Source organism: Pteropus medius, unplaced genomic scaffold (assembly GCF_902729225.1).
Source record: "Pteropus medius unplaced genomic scaffold, Ma_sr-lr_union100, whole genome shotgun sequence".
NCBI lineage: Eukaryota > Metazoa > Chordata > Mammalia > Chiroptera > Pteropodidae > Pteropus > Pteropus medius.
In genome coordinates this window covers 6,854,672-6,879,669 of record NW_024349799.1, presented here as the reverse complement: position 1 = coordinate 6,879,669, position 24,998 = coordinate 6,854,672, and the positions used below count along the sequence as shown (strand labels likewise).

General features: G+C 32.9%; 1 protein-coding gene across 1 annotated transcript in view; it reads right to left on the bottom strand.

The window, feature by feature from the left end:
* APPBP2 (amyloid beta precursor protein binding protein 2) overlaps positions 1-24,998 on the bottom strand; it is a 47,608-nt gene that overhangs the window by 8,329 nt on the left and 14,281 nt on the right. Inside the window, exons 2-10 of the mRNA XM_039885844.1 lie at positions 23,755-23,843; positions 22,249-22,400; positions 18,965-19,088; positions 9,426-9,594; positions 6,495-6,584; positions 4,825-4,892; positions 4,641-4,746; positions 3,859-3,983; positions 1,038-1,123 (exon numbers count right to left, since the gene is read on the bottom strand). Of these exons, the coding sequence (XP_039741778.1) occupies positions 1,038-1,123; positions 3,859-3,983; positions 4,641-4,746; positions 4,825-4,892; positions 6,495-6,584; positions 9,426-9,594; positions 18,965-19,088; positions 22,249-22,400; positions 23,755-23,843 (1,009 nt within the window). The remainder of the gene's footprint in view (positions 1-1,037; positions 1,124-3,858; positions 3,984-4,640; positions 4,747-4,824; positions 4,893-6,494; positions 6,585-9,425; positions 9,595-18,964; positions 19,089-22,248; positions 22,401-23,754; positions 23,844-24,998) is intronic.

Below are 24,998 nucleotides of genomic sequence, written 5' to 3'. Positions count from 1 at the left end.
TTAAAGATTTATTTCATTGTAGTATTTTTAAAGAACAAAAGGTTAAGAACAGTATTAAAATCCAACAATAGAAGTGAGGTTGAAAACATTAGAGAAAAGGATATATATCTACATGTGCTAACACAGAATAATGATTATATTAAGTGAAAAAAAAATTATAAAACTGAAAAAAAAAAATTCATTCATTTCATTTTTGGAAGAAAGAAAAAGCCTTAAAAAAACTCACCAAAAATGTTGATTTTGGATTGGTGGGATTTCCGGTGACTTAATTTTTCTCTTTTCTATCTAACTTTTAATTTCTGACATTAATCATGTATTGCATGTATCCTTTAAAAATGCAAACCCCCGTTCCAGAATTAAGGTGAAATTTATCCAACATGCATGGAATTACTATGAGGTTCATGATCCAATTATGTTGGCAAATTAAATGCCTTAAATAAAAGGGTCTTGGTGGAGATTAGAAATTAAAATAAGAAAAGAAGTAGGACAGTTGGGTGTAGAGGGAAAAAAAAAAAAAGAAGTGGTATTTAGTAAGAGCCTTGCAACATTAAGGGTAATGTAATATGAAAGTGAATTTCAGATTCCTATACTATAGAGCTGAAGGTATGTGAAAAACCCATATTCAGTTTGCTATCCATGTTACTATACAATAATCATTTGTGTTATTCTGCTATCCTCCTCTCAAAAGAAATGAATGAATGCATGTAAAGGGAGGAAGGGAGGATAGACATTCTAGCTTATTAACAATGTTATATGAGAGAAGCAAACAACCTTTCATTATGAACTGGAAATTCTTAAGTAGAATTGCAGGCAAATATTTTAAACCAGTGAATTGGCTATTTTAGTAATACGTGGATACAGTCTAATCCTACGCACTACCCCTGAGGAAATGAACAAAAACTCCTATTTTATACCATCTATCATAAATTTAAAAATTTCAGAGATTAGACAACTATTACAATCGACAGCTAAAGACATCTAAAAAAGAAAAAGACATGTATATAAGTATATATTGGAGACTAGATTACAAAGGGTACCTTTCACCCTCTTTGAAGAAGCCAAAAGAAGATGATCTTCAGGTAGGATGTGGGTAATAATACCAATAGCTCTTTCTGCATGAAACCTGTAATACAGATAGAGATACATTCTGACATTTTTTTCCCCACTCTTCCTTCTCAGGCTTCTTTACCTCTCTCCCTCCCTCCCTCCAACATTGAATCATCACAATTAAACCTTCAGCTCACCATCTGGACAGAAATGTGCAATACAAATAGATATATTCTGGAATCTCTATTTAGTTACAAATAACTTAAACATTTAAAAAAATCACAATTTATAATACTGATAAAATTTCTAAAACTACCTGCAGTAGAGGACAAGTTTTTTGTTTGTTTAAATTCTCATCTGTTGTGGGTGAACTTTTAACATCTGGTGGATTCCATTCTCCTTCAGAATAAACTGTGAAGTTGTTATTATAGCCTACAAAGCTCAACATGATCCTTTACTGGGCTACCTCTCTGACCTTATCTATCAATTTCAGAAACCACCTTGTCTTTCCCCTCCAGTCACAGATAGGCTTAGCAGTTTTCTGAACAAGTAAATCATGCTCTTACCTAGGACTCTCACACTTACTTTACTGTCTCTCTGGAATGCTCTTCCCCAGAATATCGACATGGCTCACTCCTCACTGAAAACTATTTCCAGACCAGCCAATACAAAAACCCCTAAATAATCTACCATCCCTCTCTTAGCTTACTTTATTCTTCACAGCATGCATCCTTACCTGACACGTTTGGTTACTTGTTTATGGCCCATCTAGCCAAAAAGACAGTAAGCTATTTGTCTATTTTATCTGCTAGTTCCTCTCAAACATCTCTGAGCCTTCTATCCCCATCTTCCAAGTAATCATTATTTTTTCTCAGGTCTTCTAATTCACTAATTGTCTCTTTACTTGTGTCTAATCTATTTAACTTGTCTACTGAGTTTTGATGTCAACTGCTATTTTCCAAATTTAGCTATTTTATTTTTTTATAATAGTTCCTATTAAGATATAACTTATACCACAGTTCGCCTATTTACAGTGTACATAATTCAATGATTTTTAGTATATTCACAGAGCTGCATATCCATTACCACAATCAATTTCAGAATATTTCCATCACCCCAAAAAGAAACTCTGTGCCCACTGGCAGTCACTCTATCTTTTCTTCCAACCCCCCAGCACTAGGCAACCACCTTTACTTTTTGTCTCTATGGATTTGCCTATTCTGAACATTTCATATAAACAGAACCATACAATATGTGGTCCTTTGGCTTCTTTTACTTAGTATGTTTTCAAAATCTATCCATGTGGTAGCATGTATTGGATGTTTTATTTTTAAATCTGTATTTTTAAATTTTCCCTACAAAATATTACTGATTCCTTCTTTTATATCAAACTTGGCAAATTTTTTCTGTAAAGAGCCAAACAGTAAATATTTTAGGTTGTCTGGGTCACACACTGTTCTAACTCTGCTGCTGTAGTGTGAAAGCAGCCAGATAATACATGAGTGAATGGGTACTGCAACGTTCCCATTCACTCATGTATTAGCCTACAAGCCATAGTTTGGCAACCCATTTTATATTTTTAATCATTTAAGAATACCTATTTTATAGTATCGACCAAAAAGTTCTGTTAAGTGACATTCTTAGGGTACTGATCTTGTTCATTATATCTCTTGACTCTTACTCATAGAAGAAATGTTTCTGTTTTTATTTTTAATTGTTTAAATGGCAAGTTCACCTTAGATAAGAGTTAGCTAGATCTATGGGAAATCTGTATGGTTTGGGTTGAGGGTTAATTATTTCCAAGAGTTTTACATTTCCTCCTGAAAGGCATCCCAATAGAACTAGTAGTCTCGAAATGCTTTTCAATGTTTTTCTCAACTTGGGTGTCTCTGCATGTATGATACCTGAACACAGGAGTGGTACATGTCTGCAGTTACAAATTCCCCTGTGAGGAATTTATGACAGGTTTCCCTGTCATCTCTCTTGCCAGTGGGCAAATTTATTTTTCCTTGTTTACCCTTTCCCTAGGGGTGTAGCCTTGCTCTTGGCTTCATGTGAGAATTTCAGTTCTAACTCACAGCTTCCTGTAGGCTAATAAATGCCCTGTCTCTTAAACCCAGGAATGTTGTTCAACTATGGTTACAGAAACTTCTAAGTTTTTCCACCACCCCAGAGCAGCTATACAAAAGTTTAGATTTTAGTTCATTATTTATGCTTTTGTATTTTAGTCCATTATTGGCCCTTGGGGGATTTCCTCTCTCTCTTCCAAGTTCAGTTATACATTTAAAAAGATGATTGTTTCAGTATTTCTGTGTGTTTTGAGCAAGAAGTTTTTAGGTTAAGTCTGCCATTTAGCCAGAGGCTACTGAATTACTCAAATAAAAGTTATAGAAGGAAATAGTCAAAGGAAGACATATTCCATATGAAGATATGTAAGACTCAATATTAAACAACATACAATCTAAATGAATGAACTTTATAAATTGGTATGATTTTAAATGACTTCAAAAACATTTTTTGGTGACGAAAAAAGATTTGACTTTGGGTGGTGAACACACAATGCAATACAGGTGATGTATTACAGAAACGTACACTTGAAACCTATATAATTTTTTTAGCCAATGTCACCCCAATAAAATTAAAATAAATGAAAAAGTGTAAAAAAAGAGAACATTTTAGGCACTGTGTTAAAACTCTAGGAAGACAAATTTAATCCCATAAAATACATTAAATACTCCTGTATTAGGAAAAACAAAACAACACAACAGCAACAGCATTTAATCTCTCACTGACAAGGAATGTGGAACTTACAGTGCATTGTCAAATTTCCCAGAACTATACTGGTGAACATAAGAAGAATAAGCCAAGTCTTCATGAGCTGTTGCTACATGGATATTTTTGCCACCAAATACTGACTGCCGAATGTCAAGGGCTGCCTGAAAGAGTCATGAAAACAATTGATAATACTGTAAATCCTTAGAAACCACCTCCCACTTAAATTAAGAATCCTAATTTAAGTATATATTATATATACTCAATCCTATCAATTATGAAGAAAAGTTCTGAGGTATTTAAATCACAAGAGAGCCTACAAGTCCCCTATAAGGCTTGATTTTCTGAAGATTGAGTCTGCCTTAAAAGGTTTAAAAACTCATTTATTTGTCTTGGAAAATCACATCGGTGTTTTTCTCTATGTCCTTTCTTCAGAGGTGAACTATAAAATCAAGGATATCTTGTCTAGAGCAATGGCATAACACATCATTTACCTGAGAATGACTACGATAAGGCTTAAAATAATTGCTATTGACTCTCCTTGCTATCATAAAGGCAGCTATAGTGATTCATGCTAAATGAAAAATGTAAAAGTACTCGAATGTGAGCCCACACTCAAAAACTCTTCTTGGATTATACTCTTGAATTCTTAAAACATTAACTTTTAAGCTTTCTAGGTATCATTTAATAAAATAATGGTGTGCCATTTATAAGGAGGGGCTCAGAAAGCTATTTTTAGAGAATGGTTTATACACCATAAACAAATACAAGTCAGCAAGTCAATTTAGGTTGAAAGAAAAAAAGTGTAACTATTAACATACCTGATAAATTGCAACAGACTGACAGATATTATCTACATTGAGTAAGTAGAACCCATAATCTAGCAGTGTATCAGAATATTTTGGGTGTTTGGATCCAAAATGATCCCTAAAAAAAGACACAAAACTATTAGTATATAAAGTAGAGATATAATTTAAAATGGTATTTTTAATAACAATCACCTACCGTGCCAAATACACTGCATGTTTAATTAACTGTTCTGCCTTCTTAAATTCACGTTTTACAACGCAAGCCTAAAGATAAAGTAAAAAATTATTAAATAGCTCTCAGTGTGCTAAAACCAGTATAGTTTATATAATCAAACTATAATGGTCAAAAAAAAAAAAGGGTAATATTTATAATACTTTCCTTCCAAGTATTTGAAAATTCTATTATAAACGGATCTGTACATACCCTGGGAAATTATAAAACTTAAAATTTTGACAGCTATGCCCAATACAAACCTGTTATAACAAAGTTACCTTATAACTTTGGTATACTTCCATCCTTCCATATTATTAAAATAAAACAGGGGAGGAAAGTACACCAAATTATTTTCTGAAGTACTTATTTTTATCCCAGTTCTAGAGTGTAAGTTTGTAATTTTCATCTAAATATATATATGACTAAATAACTATATGTGTATAAGACAGAAAATATTTTCAGGTACAAGTGACATTTAATATTATATTTATTTTACGTGTACAGCATAATGGTTAGACATTTATATAACTCATGCCGTGATCCCCTGATAAGACTAAGACCCCCCAACACCATACATAGTTATTACAATGTTATTGACTATATTCCCTATGCTACACTTTACATCCCTGTGACTATTTTTTAACTGACAATTTGTACTTCTTAATCCCTTCACCTTTTTCACCCACTCCCAAACCTAACAATTTTTAAATGCACAAAATTTTGAGTTTTCCTCTTACTTCTGAAAATATTTTGATTCATGACAACAGCCTAAACTCTAAATATCATCTGCACATAAAAATATAACTCTTGCATATATTCAGTTGTCTTTATATTTACTGTATATCCAATGTTTTAAAGACATATTAATATTCCTCTTCTAGCTCTGATAAACTGAATATTTATGCTATTTATTTGCTCTAAAATGACTTAAATAAATTTCACAGAAATTTTAGACTCTTCTCTAATTTTAGAATCTTTCTTCTAACTGAAATTTCCATAAGTAAAACCAACCAAAATAAAATATTCAAAACTGAAAGACTTCTGGGTAGAAAGAGTATATTTAAAATGCACACAATGTTTTTAAAGCCTCAGTGCACCAAAGCAGCAATTTTTAAGTATTACTAAATGGCCTCAAAGAGTTAAGGCATTTATTTACAAAATAAGAAAAACATTAAAGGAAAAATCAGATAAGTATTACCCACTAAGGTCAAGTACAAAAAAGCCGTCATATTGTGAGACTGTAATACTATAACCAAAGGATTAAATATGAGGCTATCCTTTAGGAGAAGAGTAACCAAAGCCCATACTGTAGTATAAGAAATTCAGGTTATTGTAAAGGTTTAAAAACAAAAACAAATTCAAGATGAAATAGCACCAAAATACTACTCTGATCTTTACTTCAGTGAGTTGAATTATGAAAACGTTGTTTTTCACAGGTTTTCTGGAAATAGAAAAATTTGTTAAAGTCTATATGCAAGACAGCTTAGCTTTAGAAACCAGAATTCTAAAACTGAATATACGAACTTAAAAAATAGATCTTGATAGTCCAGGGAGTATGCAACACATAATTTGTTAAATAATAGGTTAACTAAAACAAATTTAAAGCTTGCTAAATCCCATTACTCATTTAATAATTTTAACATTATACTCACTTTAGAAGCTTGTCTTAAAACATCTACCACAACTTTGACTGGTAAGCCTACTGTGATTTCTTTCATTGCCTCAATGCACCATTTGTATGCCTTAAAAAAAAAAAAAAAAGGTACACACACACATATGTAAGCAATAGCTGTGATAAATCAAATTGACAGTATTTAATGAAATAATTGTGATCTTTTTTCCTGCAAGCTTTCAAGTACTTGAGCAAGAACACGCAAAATATTTACAATTACAATTTTCTCTCCAAGGCTAAGTTTTCCTGAAAATATGTTTGCTACATTTTTCTTTGGATATGACACATATTCAGGAAATCAGAGGCATGTTCTCTCTTGCCAAGAAGCCTCTGCACATACTGTTCCCTCTGCCTTAGAATATACATTCCTCCTTCCTCCAATCTCTTAACCCACCTACCTTGTCTCTCAGGTTTCAGCCTTAGACTAGGTTTCCTGTGCTTTCTTTCCCCTACTGTAATGCTTATTATATTTTAATTGCCTGTTGAGCTGAGTGCTTCCTTTGTGCTAGCTATTGTTCTAAGCATTTAATGTGGATTAACAAATTTAACTGACAAAACAGCCCTATATGTACTATTATTATGGGAAACTGAGGTGCAGAGAGATTAAGTGCCAGGCAAGGTGCTAGCATCTAGGCATCTAGTGAGAAACAAAACCATAAATTATTGATCTTCCTCTCTTAGTGCGTAGTAGGAGAAAGGAAAAAAAAAAAAACACAAAACAAATGACTTTGGATAGTAAGAACGCTTCAAAGAAACAAAACAATTTTAGGGATCACAAAGAATGGAGGGAGAACAAATTAGAAAATATCAGAAAGGAAACATGTTTTTCTCTGCAAGCTTTCTTCCTTTCCATAGCACCTAAATGATGTAGCTACTCAGAAACAATTTTGATGCAAAAATACAATACATGGGATTTAAGCCCAAAATCCTGGTTTGTTTATAAGAAATGAATAGGCTGATTTTGCTTTAGAGTAATAAGGTAAAATCTTTAGAACTGTGGTAGACTGTAACACTTCTTTAAAATATTTACTGCCCTACATTGGGGAAGGATATACTTCCCTCTCATATTAAAAATAAGAGCGGTCATGTGATTTCCTTCAGCCAACTGAAATATTAATTAAAATATGAGAAGAGAAATGTGCTGTTTCTAGGAGAAAGCTCTATGAGCCAGTAGTACTTCCCCATGATGTTTCTGCCTCTGCTCCAAGGCTGGTGATATTCTAGATAGAAAATACTTTACCACATGGGGTATTGATCAAAGTGAAGACATAATGTTAAGCAGAGTCAAAGAGATCCCCAGGACAGGATGCAGTATGAGCAATAAACAAACATTCATTGTTCCAAGCCACTGCTATTTTGAAGGTGTTATTATCTCAGAAGAGGCTAGCTTACCCTAACTAATATCAGAATATGGAGATAATTCATCAAACTATATCCTCAAGATTTGTGTACTTTTCTATAGATACAAATGACAAATTTATTTATATTTAAAATAAACTATCAAAATTATCTAAAATACATCTATAGACTTAAACATTCCTCACAAATGTGCTAAAGTTGCAAACACAATGAATAAGGCACAGTATAAACTACCAATCCAAATGTAGAAAGAAAATAACTGTCAATTAAATAGTAAATGCCTAATAAAGAAAGTGGAAACTGGTAAATAAAAGGCACTTTTGTTCCACTGAATACATTGATGGGTCTAGGCATATTAAGATGGGCCTGGAGCTTAGTATGAGAGTAAAGAAAGGTAAAATATGAATCACTATGTAACAGAAAAAAAGAGTGTAAGAGTTCCAGAGGGCAGTATGAAAAACAGGGATGAGAAGAAAAAATAAAAGAGGAACCAAAGATGGCTGAATGTCTTTGTAGAGCTATAAAAAGATAGTGGGGCACCTGAAGAACTTTCAAGATAGGCATTTCTAATGCTCAAACTGTTGCTGTTTATCTCAATCTCATTTCCAGTAAAGTGATTTTTTTTGTTTTGGTGTATCAAAATCATAGAAAGGGGACAAGATTTATATCTGGGTTGACAAGCTATGAACAGTCACTACATACAAGGGAAGCAAAACAATCCATCGACACAATTCAGTAGACATAGGAATTCAGCATCAAAAATAACTGGAAGAACATACATAAGGCACCTGAGAAATTGCAGGCATGCTGATAACGATTTTAGATTTTTACACATGGGTTTGATGTCTTCTTATATAAATATTAAAAAGAGGATAAGCACTGAAGTTGCATAACATCACTTAATTATTCTAGAATTTTCTAGTTTCAATCTAATTATAATTTTCTTTTAAACATGGAATATATAGTTTATATTAATGAGGCAAATATCAAGATAGAAATAATTTTAAATTATTATGACAGCTAGCTGAAATAATTGATATTCTTCCATAAATGAAACCACCAAGTAAAATAGTCAAGCATACAAAGATCACTTCTCATCTACGTATTCATTACCACAAAAGCATTAATTTAATAGTATAAAGCCAAGAGTGAAGCTATCTTTCTCATAAGGAAGAGGAAGGAGTAAAACAATGTGATAAAGTATAAATGAAATCTAGCTTCCCAATGAAATGAATGCCTTCAAGTTATGAGAGTTCACCCAGAGCTACACATCCAATAAAGGTTTATTAAACAGAACATGCTCATTGAAATAATTCGGCATTGGTCAAATTAAAAACAAAAACAAAACAAGTCTTAAATCATACACGTATGTTTAAAATCCATCGCATGGAATACTTCTTTTGACTGATTTTAAATATTCCATTACAAATGTGTACTGCTTTAAGTAAACCTAATGTGTGAAAATGAGATCTGCTAAGAGAAATACGAGAGTGTATGATTTATCCTGTTTTATACTTACTGGTCACAATGAAATGCACTTCAAAATGCTTACCTCATCATAGTGACTTTTTGCAAATAGGAGTGCACACAGTTCTCCATAAAGTGCAGCTTTGTTTGCTTGCTGGCCATGTTTTGCGAGTTTATCCATATATGTCTGAGCTAATTTAAATGTTTCTTCACCCAAATGATATTTGCAGTTTCCATTTCGCACATGAAGCAATCTGCAAAAACACAAATAACATTCCTCTGTTTGGTATTTCCAGCATGGTTGACCTGATAAACTCTTACAGATCATTATGTAGCACCCAAATGAGTAAGGTAACTAGATGCAAGAAATGATGCCAACATTGGAAAATATGTCTGTCCCAAATTAGGATTAACTAATGCACATAAAAAAGTATATACTCGTCCCAGAAAGCTACCCAGGATTAATCTCATCCAACTTTCATTCCTTATCTTCTCTAGATATTTGTTTACTTTGTGCACTCAGCATGTGCTACACATCTAGCTACACCTAACACTTAACTCTTTGTGTTCCAAATTCAAAATAGTCTCGTTATAAAAAATTTGGAAAACAAAGAAAATGATATAACCTTTATCCCCTACGGTGGAAATACACAGAGTTCTTTACATAAAATAACTGTAAAACTATGCTGACTATCTAATGATATGCAAGAGTAGAGAAATGCTTCAGGTCAGACTGAGGTATAGATAGTAATAGGAGATACACAAGATAGGATAATAGAGTGAGGACTGGACATGTATTTGTTTCTATTATAATGCTGGCTACAACACTATGTCCACATATCATACCAATACAATTTTCTGAAAATGCTCAGTGCTGAGAGGGAACAAGGTATAAAAATCGTTTTTTAAAAAGTCAAGTATGGAAAGGTTAGAAAGCATTCTTTAGTAGTATTAAAAAACTAGGCACTTAAATTTTATTTTTTCTAACTACACCAAAAATATTAACCTATCAATAACCCAGGATGAGAAACACTCTAACAATCTTATAATCTCTATGTACTGTCAGGGAAAACAGAAAACTTCAAATGAACCAGGACTATTCAATAAGGTGGCAAATACTACCCAATGGCAGTTTGCATCCTCCCAACACTCACCATACAGTTATGTTTTAAGAAAAGACTAAAATCTTCAAGCAAAATAATACACCAAGGTTAATAAAAAATTCTGAATGATCTTTCATAACACCAAATTCTAACTTCATGCAGAAATAAATGTAATAATTTATCAGGCTACTCTTGAATGGTGAGTTAATTGGATTTATATTTTTAAGTAGAATATCAAAAGAGAAAAAATGTTTTAGTATACCGACTTTTCATGCTAAAGTAAGTGTCATCATACAGAATAAAGAGACAGTGTCGCTTTGTCAAATTGTGGATTTAATGACTAAGTAGTTTGCAATGACTATTGTCACAATGGAAATAATATAGAAAAATAGAACTGAAATCTAGTAAAAGATTACAATAAAAATAAATATAACTGCTAGATGAGAAGGGGTTTGGGGGGCTGGGTAAAAAAGGTGAAGGGATTAAGAAGTACAAATTGGTAGTTACAAACCAGTCATGAGGATGTGAAATACAGCACAAGAAATATAGTCAATAACATTACAATAACTGTATAGTGCCAGGTGGGTACTAGACTAATTGGGGCACCACTTTGTAAATTATATAAAATGTTTAACCACTATGCTGTATATCTGAAATTAATATCGAAAACCAACTCTAACTGAAAAATATGATAGTTTAGATGATAAAGTTTTGAGACTATCACAGTCAAGTATTGACTGAGCATCTATTATGTGCCTGTCATTTTTCTAGGGACAAAGGATGTAGTGGTAAACTAGAGAGAAAGAATCCATGACCACAAAAGCTTCATTCTAGTGAGGAGAAGTGTGTTAGAGTAGACAAACACACCAATAAGTAAGACTTTCACTGAAAGATAAATGCTATGAAGATAATAAAATAGGGTAGTATAATTAAGAGCTTCATAAAGGAGATGCTTAGGGAAGAATTCTCTTAAGGAGCTAACATTTGAGTTGACGTCTAAATGATGGAGAGGCAATCATGTCAAGATCTGAGGGGAAACACATTCCCAACAGAAGGACAAATGCAAAGGCCTTGAGAAAGGGAGAAGAATTCTGGCATAATCAAAGAACAGAAATAAGGCTAATGTGTCTGGAGTCTTACGAATAAAGGATTATGTAAAGAGAGGTGAGAAAACATAGATAAGAAAGATTTTATAGGGCCTTGCTGGCCACAGTAATGAGTTCTAGTTGCAATAGTGAGAGATTATTTGATTTATGCTCTAGAACGGTGCTAACAGAACTTCCTGAAATGTTCTATACCTGCTCTGCTTAATGTAATAGCCAACAGTCACAAGTGGCTTCTGAGTATTTGATATGTGCCAGTGTGTCTGAGGGCCGATTTTAATTTCTTCTAATTTTAATTAATTTAAATTTAAATTATCACACATGTTTGATGGCCACCATATTGGACAGTGCAACTCTAGAAAGACTGTTCTGGCTGCAGTGTGGAGAATGGATTATAGTAAAGCCAAGAGTGGAAAGTACCCAGGACAGAAGATATCACAACAGTTCAGAGGGGAAAAAAAATCCTTGGGAAAATAAAGGGCTGGAATTAGAAATACGGATTCCATAGTATCCAAATGGTTGAATTAGAATAAGGCTAAACCCGGGCATAGGCCGTAAATTTAGAGAATGAAAAGAACAGTGTTCACCTCTCACTGCTTCAATAGTAAGACTGCATTTCCAACAACTTTCACTATAGGCACTGCCCCTTAAAAAAAGTTTCTAGGAATTATTTAACAACTGGCATATGATGGGGGTAGCAAACTAAGTATTTCATGCCAGAAAAGCACAGCTTGGTATTTCCTCCAGTTCCTGCTGGTTGTTTATTGAAACAAAAGGGCAAAACAAACATACATATGGAAACTCTTCAGGGTCTGTGTGTCCATCTGGGCTGACACTGAGCAGGATGCAGGATCCAAGAAACTTTTGGTCCAACTGCGGATCTAATTTTGCTTCAACATTCAGCAGGTTCTCAAGGTTCTCCAAATGTGGCTCTACCACATAAGCATGGTATTTTCTTATTTTTTATAAACTGATTTTTTAGATAAGTTTTAGGTTCATAGTAAAACTGAGCAGAGGGTACAGAGATTTCCCATATACCCTCTGTCTCACAGTATTTTATTTTTATAACATAAAATCACTTGATCAATAGTTATTGTCCAAAGCAATTACTATTTAATTGATCAATTAAACTACTGTTTGAAATGGAAACTATACCAAATTATAATCCATAGCACCTGCACCATTTTACATTCCCATTAGCAATGCACAAGGATTCTAATTTCCCACATTCTTGTTAACACTTATTTATTTAAATTACAGCCATCCTGGTAGATATGAAGTGGTATTTCATGTTTGACTTGCATTTCCCTAATGACAAATGAGGCTGAACATCTTTCCATGTACTTATTGGGCATTTACATATTTTCTTTAAAAAAATGTCTAATCAAGTCTTTTATCCATTTTTAATTGGGTTGTTTTGTTGTTGCTGAGTTGTAGTTCTTAATATATTCTGGATACTAGATCCTTATTAGAAATATGATTTACAAATATTTTCATAGGTTGTCTTTTCACTTTCTTGTTAATGTCCTTTGATGTACAAGTTTTTGATTTTGACGAAGTCCATTTCACCTGTGAATGGAGATAGTTTTACTTCTTTCTAATACGGAGGCCTTTTATTTCTTTTTCTTGTCTAACTGCCTTGCCTAGAACTTTCAATGCTGTATAGTAGTACAAAAGAGGGCATCTTTGTCTTCTTCTTATCTTAGGGGGAAAGCTTTCTGTCTTTCACCACTGAATATGATGCTAGCTGGGTTTTTCATAAATGCCCTTTACCATATTGAAAAAGTTCCCTTTTAGTCCTAGTTTTCTGAATGTTTCCATCATGAAAAGGTGTTGAATTTTGTCAAATAATGTCTTTTGGTAAGTTGAGATGACCGGTTTTTTTCCCTTTATTCTATTTATGTGGTATATTCATTGATTTTATTATGTTGAATCACCTTTGCATTCCTGGGATAAATCCCACTTAGTCACGGCATATAATACTTTTATTCAATTTTATTTGTTAGCATTTTGTTGAGAATTTTTGCATTGTATTCACAGACATTATTATATTAGTCTGTAATTTTCTTTTCTTGTGATGACATTTTTTTCTGGCTTGGGTATAAGGTTAATGCTGGCCTCATAGAATGAGTTAGGCAATATTTTTTCCTCTGCAATTTTCTGAAAGACTTTGAGAAGGATTGGTGTTACTTCTTTAAATATTTGGTAGAATTCACTAGTGAAGTCTTATGGCTCTTGACTTTTGTTGGAAGGTTTCTGATTACTGATTCAATCTCTACTAGTTATAGGTTTGTTGAGATTTTCTATTTCTTCTTGGGTCAGTTTAGATAATTTGTGTAGGAATTTATCTATAGCATCTACATTACCTGATTTGTTGGCATACAATTATTCATCAATTTTCTTATGATTCTATTTCTGGAAGGATGGTGGTAGTAATGTCCTGACTCCTATTTCTGATTTTAGTTGTTAGCATCTTCTCTTTTTTCTTTGTCAGTCTGATGTGGATTTAATTTTAAGTGGAGGAAGCAAAGCATTGTGACATAGCAGGCACTGTTGGCTCCCTAACCAAGAGCCACTTCCCCACCTAATGCTTGTTGGCAGAACCCTAATTTTGTTCAGGCATTGACCCGTTTCTCATAGGACTCAGAAGTAACTTATGATTAGTTTAAGCCAATCGCAGTATAGTGATCTCATTCCATTTCTAGTGACTGATTCAGAAGTCACCAAAGGACCTAGCTCTGGCTAATAAAACTCAAGGGCAGGTAAGTTGGATGGTTTCTAAGAAAGGCTCCCTGTCATTAAAGGGAAGGGAGCCTACTTTCTGCTGGATAGAGTGGAATCTGCATGGAATATTTCAAACCGTGGCAGTATTCTTATAACCACTGGGGAGCTGGCCAAAGACAAAACCCAGCATAGAGGACACAAGAGCAGACAGATGGAAAAAACTAGTTCCTTAATAACCTCTATGAATTCTGAATTAACTGACCCTGAAGGTACTTGGCCTTGTAGATTACCTTTTTATTATATTCTTTGTATTTTTAGGGCACACTGCTTATGTAGATGGCTGTATCTTATTTGCTGTATATGTGTTTATGACCTATTTGTGAATTTACTGTTTAATATTAATATTCCATTGTATCAACTAATAGTTTTTATCCTGAATTCTGCTTTATTGTTAATATTTGTTTTCTATTAACAATATATAGCTGAATTTCACTTTTTAAGTCTCTTGGCAGTTGCTATCTTTAGACAGAAGAATTGAGCCCTCTTACATGTATTGTTATTTATATTTGGTTTTAATCTTTTCATATTATTTTTCATTTATCATAGTTATTTTCTCATTCTCTTTGCTTATGTCTAGCTTGGTCAGGTTTTCAATCATCCTTACCCCTATTCCCATTTCTCTAATTTGGCACGTCTATTGCCTTTTTCCATTATATAAGCCATTATATATCTATCCCTAGCACTGATAATGTTTGAACATTAAGTAATGATACCCACTCCTGCTATTCCTCCACTCACTAAGATGAGATCTTTATAACACTTGTACTACTACACTTTCCCAAATGTGTATTTTAAAAACAGGCTATCAAATGTGCCCAATATAAAGCAACCTGAATATAATAATATGAGCCTCCATTTTCCATCCAAAAGTTTTTTGGCCAGTTTGAATATATCAAGTTTTAGGAATACATATAACATTTTTAAACATAATATTTAAATCGGCTTGTCATATTATGCATACATATTTAAAATGTAAATTAAATTTTCAAAAATTGCTTTTCCTCCTTTTAATTTATGTAACAATTTTATCCAACTATTCACATGCATCTTAAAACATTTATCTTCATCATCACCATAACTACTTTTTGAGACATCAAACAGTTTTTCAGAGTAAAACATTTTCACTTGATATTCAGCACTTTTGAGTCTGGTATGATGTCACCAGAAATTTTATTAAAAAGTACCAGCAACCATTTGCAAACATTAGGATTGCTGGGTTGTTTCATTCCTCCTAAGACAACTGGACATCCATAATCTCCACAATCAAACCACTTACTGTATCACATTTCAAAGTAATATTTAAAAATCCAATTAATAAAGATGTCTAACATAAGGCTATGATCTCCATAATAATTCTAAATGTTAAATTCCATTACTTCCTTAAAAAGATTCTTCCCAGTGTTCTCTATGAGTTTCCTAACATTGGCACTAGCTGAGTTTTCAGGCTAAAATTTCTTTACTAAATATTACTTTGCTGTTCAAAATAACAGACTTAAAAAAACATCATATAACATGAAGGACTCTGTTAAGGCAACGCTCTTTATTAAGGGATAACGCTGGGGGGCGGGGCTCTTACTTACACTGAATAGTATGTGGTAACTGAGAATTTTTGTTTTATATTATTTCTAAAATCTCTTTCATTTCTAGTTTGAAAAAAATCCTTAAGATCTATTACAAATTTCCAATTTGTTCTTCGTTCTTTCTCTATTTCATTTACATGTATTTCATTTACTATATATTATATTTATTGTTTACCACTGTTCCTATATCATCTTCCCTTATCTTGAAATGTTATTGAACTTTTATTTGGTTAGAGAAATTCTTTGAGTATTTCCCCCCAATAAAGTACATGTAGGTATATTTGGTCTCTGTATATTTGAAAATTCTTTATTTTGCCATAAAAGTTGGTAAAGTAGTATAGTATTTTCTCTCAGTAACTGTGATACTGCTATTGTCTTCTGGCTTCTAATTTCTATTTATTTTTGTATTTCAGGAAATTAACTGCCCAGGGCTCAGGGTTCTTTTTCAATCTAGATTCAATTACCTCCCACTCTCATCCCCCCCACCCCCCACACCCAGTTCAGGGAGTTACTTTTTTCACTTAAAATTCCAAAATACACGAATATAATTGTGGTTAGTTCTGGGCAGTAAAGTTATAGATAACATTAGTTTTCTTCTTCATAGTTTTCCTTATTTTTAAAATTTGTTTAGCAATAGACACATACATAAGCAGAAAAAACAAAGCTATCAAAAAGAAAATGAGTAAAGGGAAACGAGCAGAGTCTTTAAGAAATACAACAAGGACTAAGAAATGATCCCGGATTTAACAAGGAGATTCAGTGACATTTGCTTTATACTGCTTCCATGTCAGCCACAAATAAGAACTGGCTTTGTGATGTTAAAGAACATACTCTTAACTCTTGCAACAAGCTCAAAGCTCCCTGAGATTAGTGAAAGGATTTCATTATTATCTGTTTGGCAAAATACTTCTTTTTCAATTAAACACAAGTTCAACTAATCCCCGAAATTTTTCTGCCTTAAAAAAAAGCTAAGTAAAAAAAAAAGTTCATCTTTTTTCTAAATAATACTAAGGGGATGATAAAACTATATACTACATATAAATTATATTAAATACGCTTGTAATTACCAAGAATTTGGCAAGTATAGTTGTGTAGAAACAAACTTTACTTAGAAATTTCAAATTCATGCGAACAAAATGTGTCGGTATGCCAGCAATAAGCTGATATTATAAATAGTTTTGTTTCTTAGTCCAGGTTATTTTTCTAATTTCAGATATGTCTGTTCTTAAGACAGCCATGCCACTGGACTGACAGTTACCTATCCAAGATTCTCCTCTCTTCTTTCCTTAATGTAGACCTACGAGTTCATTCTGGGTAACAAGCAATATGCACACACAAAAAAAATGTTTTGCTCCTTTGACCATCTTACATGGGTTAGAGGATGTGCTGAATGAGTCCCAATTTACCAGTTTCACATAGAGTTAAACAAAGAGATAAGGCGAGGCTTCTGGGAAAGCTAGTTTTTCTGACTGAAAAAAAAGAAATGGAAAAAGCAGGCTCGGCTTGCATGAGTCTTTTGCCCTTCTCCCTGCTTATAACACTTGCAAACATAATGATGTGAGCTACATGCTAAAGATGACAAAATAGGAAGGAAAGAAGGAACCTTGGTCCTGTGAGAAAACTAAATCTTTTGGTTACACAAAAGCAAAATTTTTATAGTCTTAAAATTAGACAGACAGAAGAAACGTTAGTTATTTGGGTGAAATAAATCCTCTGATTCTATGAAAAAAACAAAAACAAAAACAAGCACATACAAGAAGAAAATGTTTTACCTTTGGGTCAAAAGACTGCTTTAAAGAGGAATATACAATGAAATCATACAAAATGGCATTTCTGTTCCAAACTAACTAGTTCATATACATAGAAACATTTAACTAGCTAGCCCCTCACACCCCATATGAGATAGTCTACTCTCCTAACCTAACAAAAATAAAATATGAAGAAGAGGGGAAGAAAGGTAACAGATTATTTTTTTATCAGTACTACAAATTATAGGCCCAAATAACAATTCCTTTATAGTTTCTACACACAAATATTCTTATAATTTATCGTACACTTCTAAAATATCTATGTGAAGTTATTACAGGCTTCTAAAATATTACATATAATTAGTTTGCACATTAGTAAATTAACTTCAGGATTTTAATGTTTTCTAACAGTATAAAACACGGGTAATGACAACCTCAAAAGACTGAACTCCATTGGTTTAAAGAAAAATTAGAGAACTTTACTCAATTTTAGCTTAAATCAACAATGGCTTTATATAAAATCTATATTCTAGCTCTGCAGGGGTTCGGATTTAATTAACTCATCTCTAAGATACCAAGGATATAGAATGCTTTATTCAATATTAAAAAATTCAGTAAATTGACCAGACTTCAGTTAACTTAGGACAAAAAATTTGTTATTTTATTAAACTTTATTTTTATTTCTCTTCAGCTTTATTAAAAAATTCTTTTTAAGAAAAGTCAAATCAAATTGGGACATAAAGAAAAAACCTGTATGAAAGTAGCTAAAACTAAATGTTACATGTACAGAAAAAATAAGGACAGTAAAAGCAAGTTAATTTTAGATTTGTTTGCCTTAAGTACATCTGTTAAAAAAGTATTTTTAAAGAAAACATAGTTATTTATAAATAAAATATTAATCTTGTTAAGCACAATTCTTGAAATGTAAATACAGCGGGGGTGGAAAAAAATTAATGCCCTAGGAAAGAGTGTATTTCTTTTCCTAGCATCCTGCCTAGCACAATTCCTGGTACATACCGGGCATTCAATAAATATTTGTTGAATGAATGAACAAACAAGTTCTATGACAAAACACAAAAATATATACATGATCTAGTTCATAATACTGAAATCTAAGCTAAGCTAACTACAACAAGTTAACTATATTTTGAGGGTGAGAGATGGTAGAGGCCAGACTAGTGAAACTGTGATATAAATATAACCTTAGAAGTTTATTCAAATGTTGAAGTACACTTAGAAGAGCTAAAACTATAAAAGCCACTAAGTATCATTATAGTATATAATTGTAGGATCTGTTCCAACTTACCTCACACAACATTCTACTGCACGAAACCAATGGAGCATCTCATCATGTAGAGTACACAACTGAAGGCAGGACAGAAAAACTTTCTCAGCATCACTGTACCAGCCTGCATCAGAAAGAAAGCCACCTAAAGAACAAGAAAAACCAATAATTGTAGATAATTTAATAAATCACTTGAAAGCTAAAAGGACATGCTTATAATGAATATTATCTAAAATGAAAAAAAAAACCCCACAATATTAAAGTCCTGTGTTTAGCCTTCAAAAAATATACTAATTGTAAAATTAAAAAAACAAAACAAACAAAAACTTTCAAACCAGAGGAAGTAGATTAAAGCTGAAACCTTGAATAAGGAGTCAAGAATATTAATCCTCTAAGAATACTCTATGGCCTAAGAGTTAATATTTTCCAGTTAATTAGCCACTATATTCTAATAATCCTAATATTTTCATCTTGCGGGGTAAATATAACTTTATAATCTCTCCCTATCCAATCCCCAAAAAGATAAAGAAATCTGAATAAACTTAATCTTCTTAGTAAAGTGGTATACCACTGAGAATACACAGATAAGAGATGGTGATGCTTGCTCATTTCATTTCTGTTTAGCTAGAAATTAAATTGCTGTCTTCTAATAGTCCTAATGCATCTTTTCCTTAGGATATTATCCATCTTTTTAGAGGTTCCTGACCCTCAAAATTGTTTAATACATTTTTAAGTGCCAAGTCTTAATAGTGTCAACAGTGTCTGAGTCAAGAAAATATTATATTTTGCTCAGACTCATGGTTTATGTTTAATCAAAGCTGTATGTAACCAAATACCATTTTAATTGGAGAAAAGTATGCTTTAGAACATTTTAGAGCCCTCACCAAGTGACCAAATAATATGGTTATTATACATATTCATACAAAGCAACATTCTACTCATCATCCCAATTTACTATGTGTTGTGCTGTTTATTAGGCCATTGTTTCTCAGCTTCAAATCAAACTCTGTTTTGGCTAGGACTCTGCAAACCACATGTCACCTTTGCCAGCTGGCTCCCTGTAGTCGCTGCCAAAAGGAGGCATGCATGCTTATGAGAGATAAAGGAGAGAAGAGATGATGACAGAAGAGATAACTCCTTCCCCTTTGCTTCCAGTTTCTGTCAGCAAAGCCCCTGCTGACAGTAATGCCCCAGGGTAATGCTCTTTACCCTGGCAGTGGAAATTCATTCCAGTAAGCAAATTCCAGTTGCAATTTTCCAATACTTGCAGAACCAGATTCACAGAACGCAGGTCAGAGACACCAGCACCAATCAGCCAGGTGCTGATCCTAGAGATCTAGGTTCTAAACTCATGGGATCCTTCTCAGAGCTCTGAGGTACCTGTAGCCTAGAAGTAGCCAGCTCTGTGAGGCACTTCCTCGAGCTTCTGAATGTTATTAACTCCAACCCCATCTTTTGGTTCCCTAAGCCCTAGGTGTGCTAGTTGATTCTTGCAGGTGCTGTGTCCATAATACTCAGGTATTTCCCCCTTTTTTTCAGTTCTTTAACACCTGTTTTAAAAATATTTACATTAAATTCTATCTCTACAATATGGATGGACCTTGAAAACATTATGCTAAATAAAAGAAGCCAGTCGCAAAGGTCATGTATTTTAGGAGTCCATTTATACAGACTATCCATATAGAGACAGAGAGTAGTCTGATGGTTGCCTAGGGCTAGAGGTATCAAGAAAGAAATGAAGAATGACCACTGATGCATATGGGTTTCTTTTTGGGGTGATGACAATATTCTAAAAGTTACTGTGGTGATGTTTTCACAACTCTGTGAATACACTAAAAATCTTTGAATTGAATTCTTTATATGGGTGAACTATTTATTTAAAACATTATTTTCTGGTATGAAATATTTTCACTGCTTTGGTAATTTTAGGATTAAGATTGATAATATAACTGAGTTTGCTAGGACTTGGTTTCATCTCCAAGATATTTCTTCAACCTGGCTCATTTCAATGGCCAGACTGGTATAAGTGTTTGCGGAGATGACAAAGGAGATAGAGGATCTCAATGAACACTAGCCATTTTGTCTTTTACCTTACTTGATACTAAATTTCTCCCACAGAGATTTACGTGACCATTTAGGACTAAAGGGATATCAACCTTAATATACATCAAGATCACAAACACACTATTGTTACAGACATTCTTTGGTCACAATTCTCTTGCAATTTAAATTCCATAGGACTAACAAAGGATAAAGGCTGAGGGTTTTTTTCAAAAAAGAATGTTCTGAAGTTTCTCCAGCAATCTGTCTATGACCACTACAAAGAATAATTTTAAAGCGGAAGGAAATGATCATAAAAACTTGGCAAAGAAAGTGTATGTGCACTTACGTGAGACAGAGAAAACATGTACATGTACACACTGTGAAAAGTTAAAAACCAAAGGTAGCCCATGGTAATGATAGTTACATGAACCTTTTCATGGAATTAATTGCTCAGAAACACAGACACACACATAGACGTAAAAGCTGGTGAAAATTAAATAAGGCCTGCAGCTAGTTAACGGTGCCAACTTCCTGGTTTTGATAGTGTCTGTGAATCTACACTCATTTCAAAAAATATTTTTTTAAGTAAAAAGAAAGATAACTATAACTTTAATAAATAATTGCCTGAAACACATTTATCTACATAGTTTTGATGAAAACCATATAAAATGTTAGAAACATTAAACAATATTTTTATATATATAGCATACAAAACTCTCTCAGAATCCTTTTCTGTTTATGTTGTCAGTGTTCTCATAATACTCCCATGAGAAAATACAGAATTACCCTTATTTTAGAAATGAAAAAAATGAGGACCCCAAAGGATTAAGTTCCACATCACATTCAACAGTAAACTGGTAAAAGGACTTCGTGGTAGCATGACATGGCAGAAAGATGTGTGGCTTGAAATCATATAGAAATCATACAGGATTCTAAACTTAGCTCTGCTACTAGCTATGTGACTTGAGCAAGTTACTTAACATTTTTGAGTCTGTTTCCTCATTTGTAAAATGCTATTAATACCAACACATCACTGAAATGTGATCGAGATTCAGAAAGATAGGATTTAAATGCCTAGTACAGCGATGCCTAGACAGTGTTTGGCACAAAGTTAATAGTCAATAAATCATACCTAGTTTTTCTCAGTGCCTTCTTATGTAAACTTTGGGAATTTCCTGGGAGAATCCTTTATTGTTGGCAGGTTTAATTCTGAGTCATGTCACAGGATAAAACACTCCTCTATTTTACCATTACTTACTTACCTAAAACAAAGCCAACCTGAATGGCTTTTTCCTTTACTGCAGCATCTGATTCTGCTATATAAGAGCACCGTCTACTGAATGAGTAGGCCAAGACTGAAGCAACTTTGACACCATGATCCATCAAAGCCTGGAAACAATGATGAAGCAAATGTCTGAAAGAAAAGGAAAATGTTATTTTATAAGCGTAACGTATTTTGTCCTTTTAGAAGCGCCTAGTTTGTTGTTTTAAAATAATGGTACCATTATTTTCCAAGATGGAATAAGATAAAAAGTTTTTTGCCTTATCAATTATGAGGCCATAAAAAATCACTATCTATCCTAGTATCTTTACTAGATCGCTGAGTGATCCTGTATGTATAAACTGATGGCAACAGAGATAAAACTTTTAACATAAGTTTTAAAAATCAAATTGCCTTATAAATCAACAATAACTCAATTAAAAAATGGGCAATGGATTTGAACAGAGATTTCTCCAAAGAAAATATATAAGTAGCCAACAAGCAAAAGAAAAGATGCTCAACATCATTAGTTACTAGGGAAATGCACATCAAAATCACACTGAGATACCATACCACATCCACTAGGGATGGCTATAATTTTTTTAAAAAAGTAATGACAAAAACATGGAAAAATTGGAACCCTCATACATTGGTAGTAGGGCTGTAAAATAGTACAGACACTGTAGAAAACAGTTTAAGAGTTAAACACAGGATTATCATATGTATATACCCTGCTTATATATACAAGAGAATTGAAAACTATGTCCGCACAAAATCTTGCCTATGAATGTTCTTAGCAGCATCATTCATAATACCCAAAAGGCTATGTTTAGAACTGTAGAGAGAAATTCAAATCCAAGTAATCTTTTCTTAAAGAATGCTTTTTAAAGTTTTTCCAAAGCCCTCTTTTACCAAAATCAAGTTCTCATCTATTACTTTTTCACAGATTAATTTTAATTAATCAACTAACCAAGAAGTTTCTCTATAGGTTCAGTATATTATCCCTCTCTAAAACACAAAATCAATAAGGAAGAGATGTCACAGATCTTTTTCACTGCTGTAATCCCAGCGTCTAGAACAGAGACTGACACACTAGGCATTTAACAAGTGTTTACCTAATTTGTTGAACAAATGAATTAACATGGCAATACTTATATCAGGGGTAGGCAGTATTTTGTGAAGCTATATTATTTTCCTAGAAATGTGGGTTAGAAAAAAGAAATGGCATTTAAAGCAAATTTAGAGAAGAACACTGAAGAGACCAGGAAGTACAATCAAAGGCCAGGTTGCCTACAACTACATGTGGGTCCAACTACATGATAATAGCCACAATAGGAAAGATAAATTTGGTTTTGTTTTCTCCAACACAAAAAGCAATGGTGGTATTGATAACTTCACAACACTGTGAATGTACTTAATGCCACTGAATTGTACACTTAAAAATGGTTACAATGATAAAATTTAGGTTATGTATAGTTTACCACAATTAAAAAAAAAACAAATTTACCTTTTATCCAAAGCTCTCAACACTTTAGCAAAAACTTCCAATTCACAAAATTCACTGCCCAGTTGACATAAGCGTCCCTGTTGGTAAAGCTGGGGAGAAAAAAAAAAAAAGATCATTACAAATTCTCATGTTTATTTTAATTATACTTATGAATAATGTGAATAACAATATTTGATGAATTTAATGAATACTACTCAAAGTATTCGTAGTAATATCAGGAAAGATACTTGTGCTAAGAGAAACGTAACACTAACAAATGTCTACAATTCATGTAAAAGCATTTTAATAGTTGTATATGATAGAAATTAATATTTGTAACAGTATATGGTACGTGGTAAGTACTACAAAGTGTTAATTATGTATTTATTAAATATAAAAAAAGTCATATTCAACAAACTTTCAAAATTAACTTTTTTCCTTAAACAAAACTAGATAGTTAACGTAAAGGTATCAAAATGATAGAGATAATGTCCAGAAGCCAGAACTGATCAATATGCCCCACTAAGAGCTCTTAAGATAAAGAATCCAGGATAACAGTATTTTTAATCATTGCCAACCACTTATTTATTTTGACTTTTTAGAACTTTTATTTAAAATATTTTAATAAATGTAAAATGTTTATCACAAATAATACATGCATAATAGTTAAAAGGAGACAAATACTACTGGCCCCTTTTTCCCCTACCTGAGCTTCATCAAATGCTTTTGAATTTATGTATGCTACATATGGTACCTTAGAAGGCAGGAATTGTTAAATTAATTCACTTTATATTACAGGCACTTAACACTTAGTTCAGTTGATAAGAACAAGGGTTTCAGAAGAAGACAAGATCTAGAGTTCACTTGCCTAATGGGTCAGTTAATTTTGCGCAGGGAAAACATACTACAAACTCAGTGAACTCTTGGGCATAAGTCACTAGTCACAATGGAGACAAGGCAAATTAGGTATATATATTAATGCAAATCAATAATGACTACTGTGAAAAATCCATAAAATCAGGAAGGGAAGGCAGAAATGTTATCTTGACATAATGGTTGGATATTCATATTAATAAACCTTCATAAGGAAAGGTTTGCTATTTTTAGAGATGATTATGTTTACCATTGTAAAAAAAGAGCTTCTGGGAATGTATACAGTAAAATTTACTACTATTAATCAGTCACATTTATTTTGACTATTAACCAACAGAGAATAACTTAGGGAAAATAAAGCTCAATTTATGACCAAATTCCTATTTCAGGCT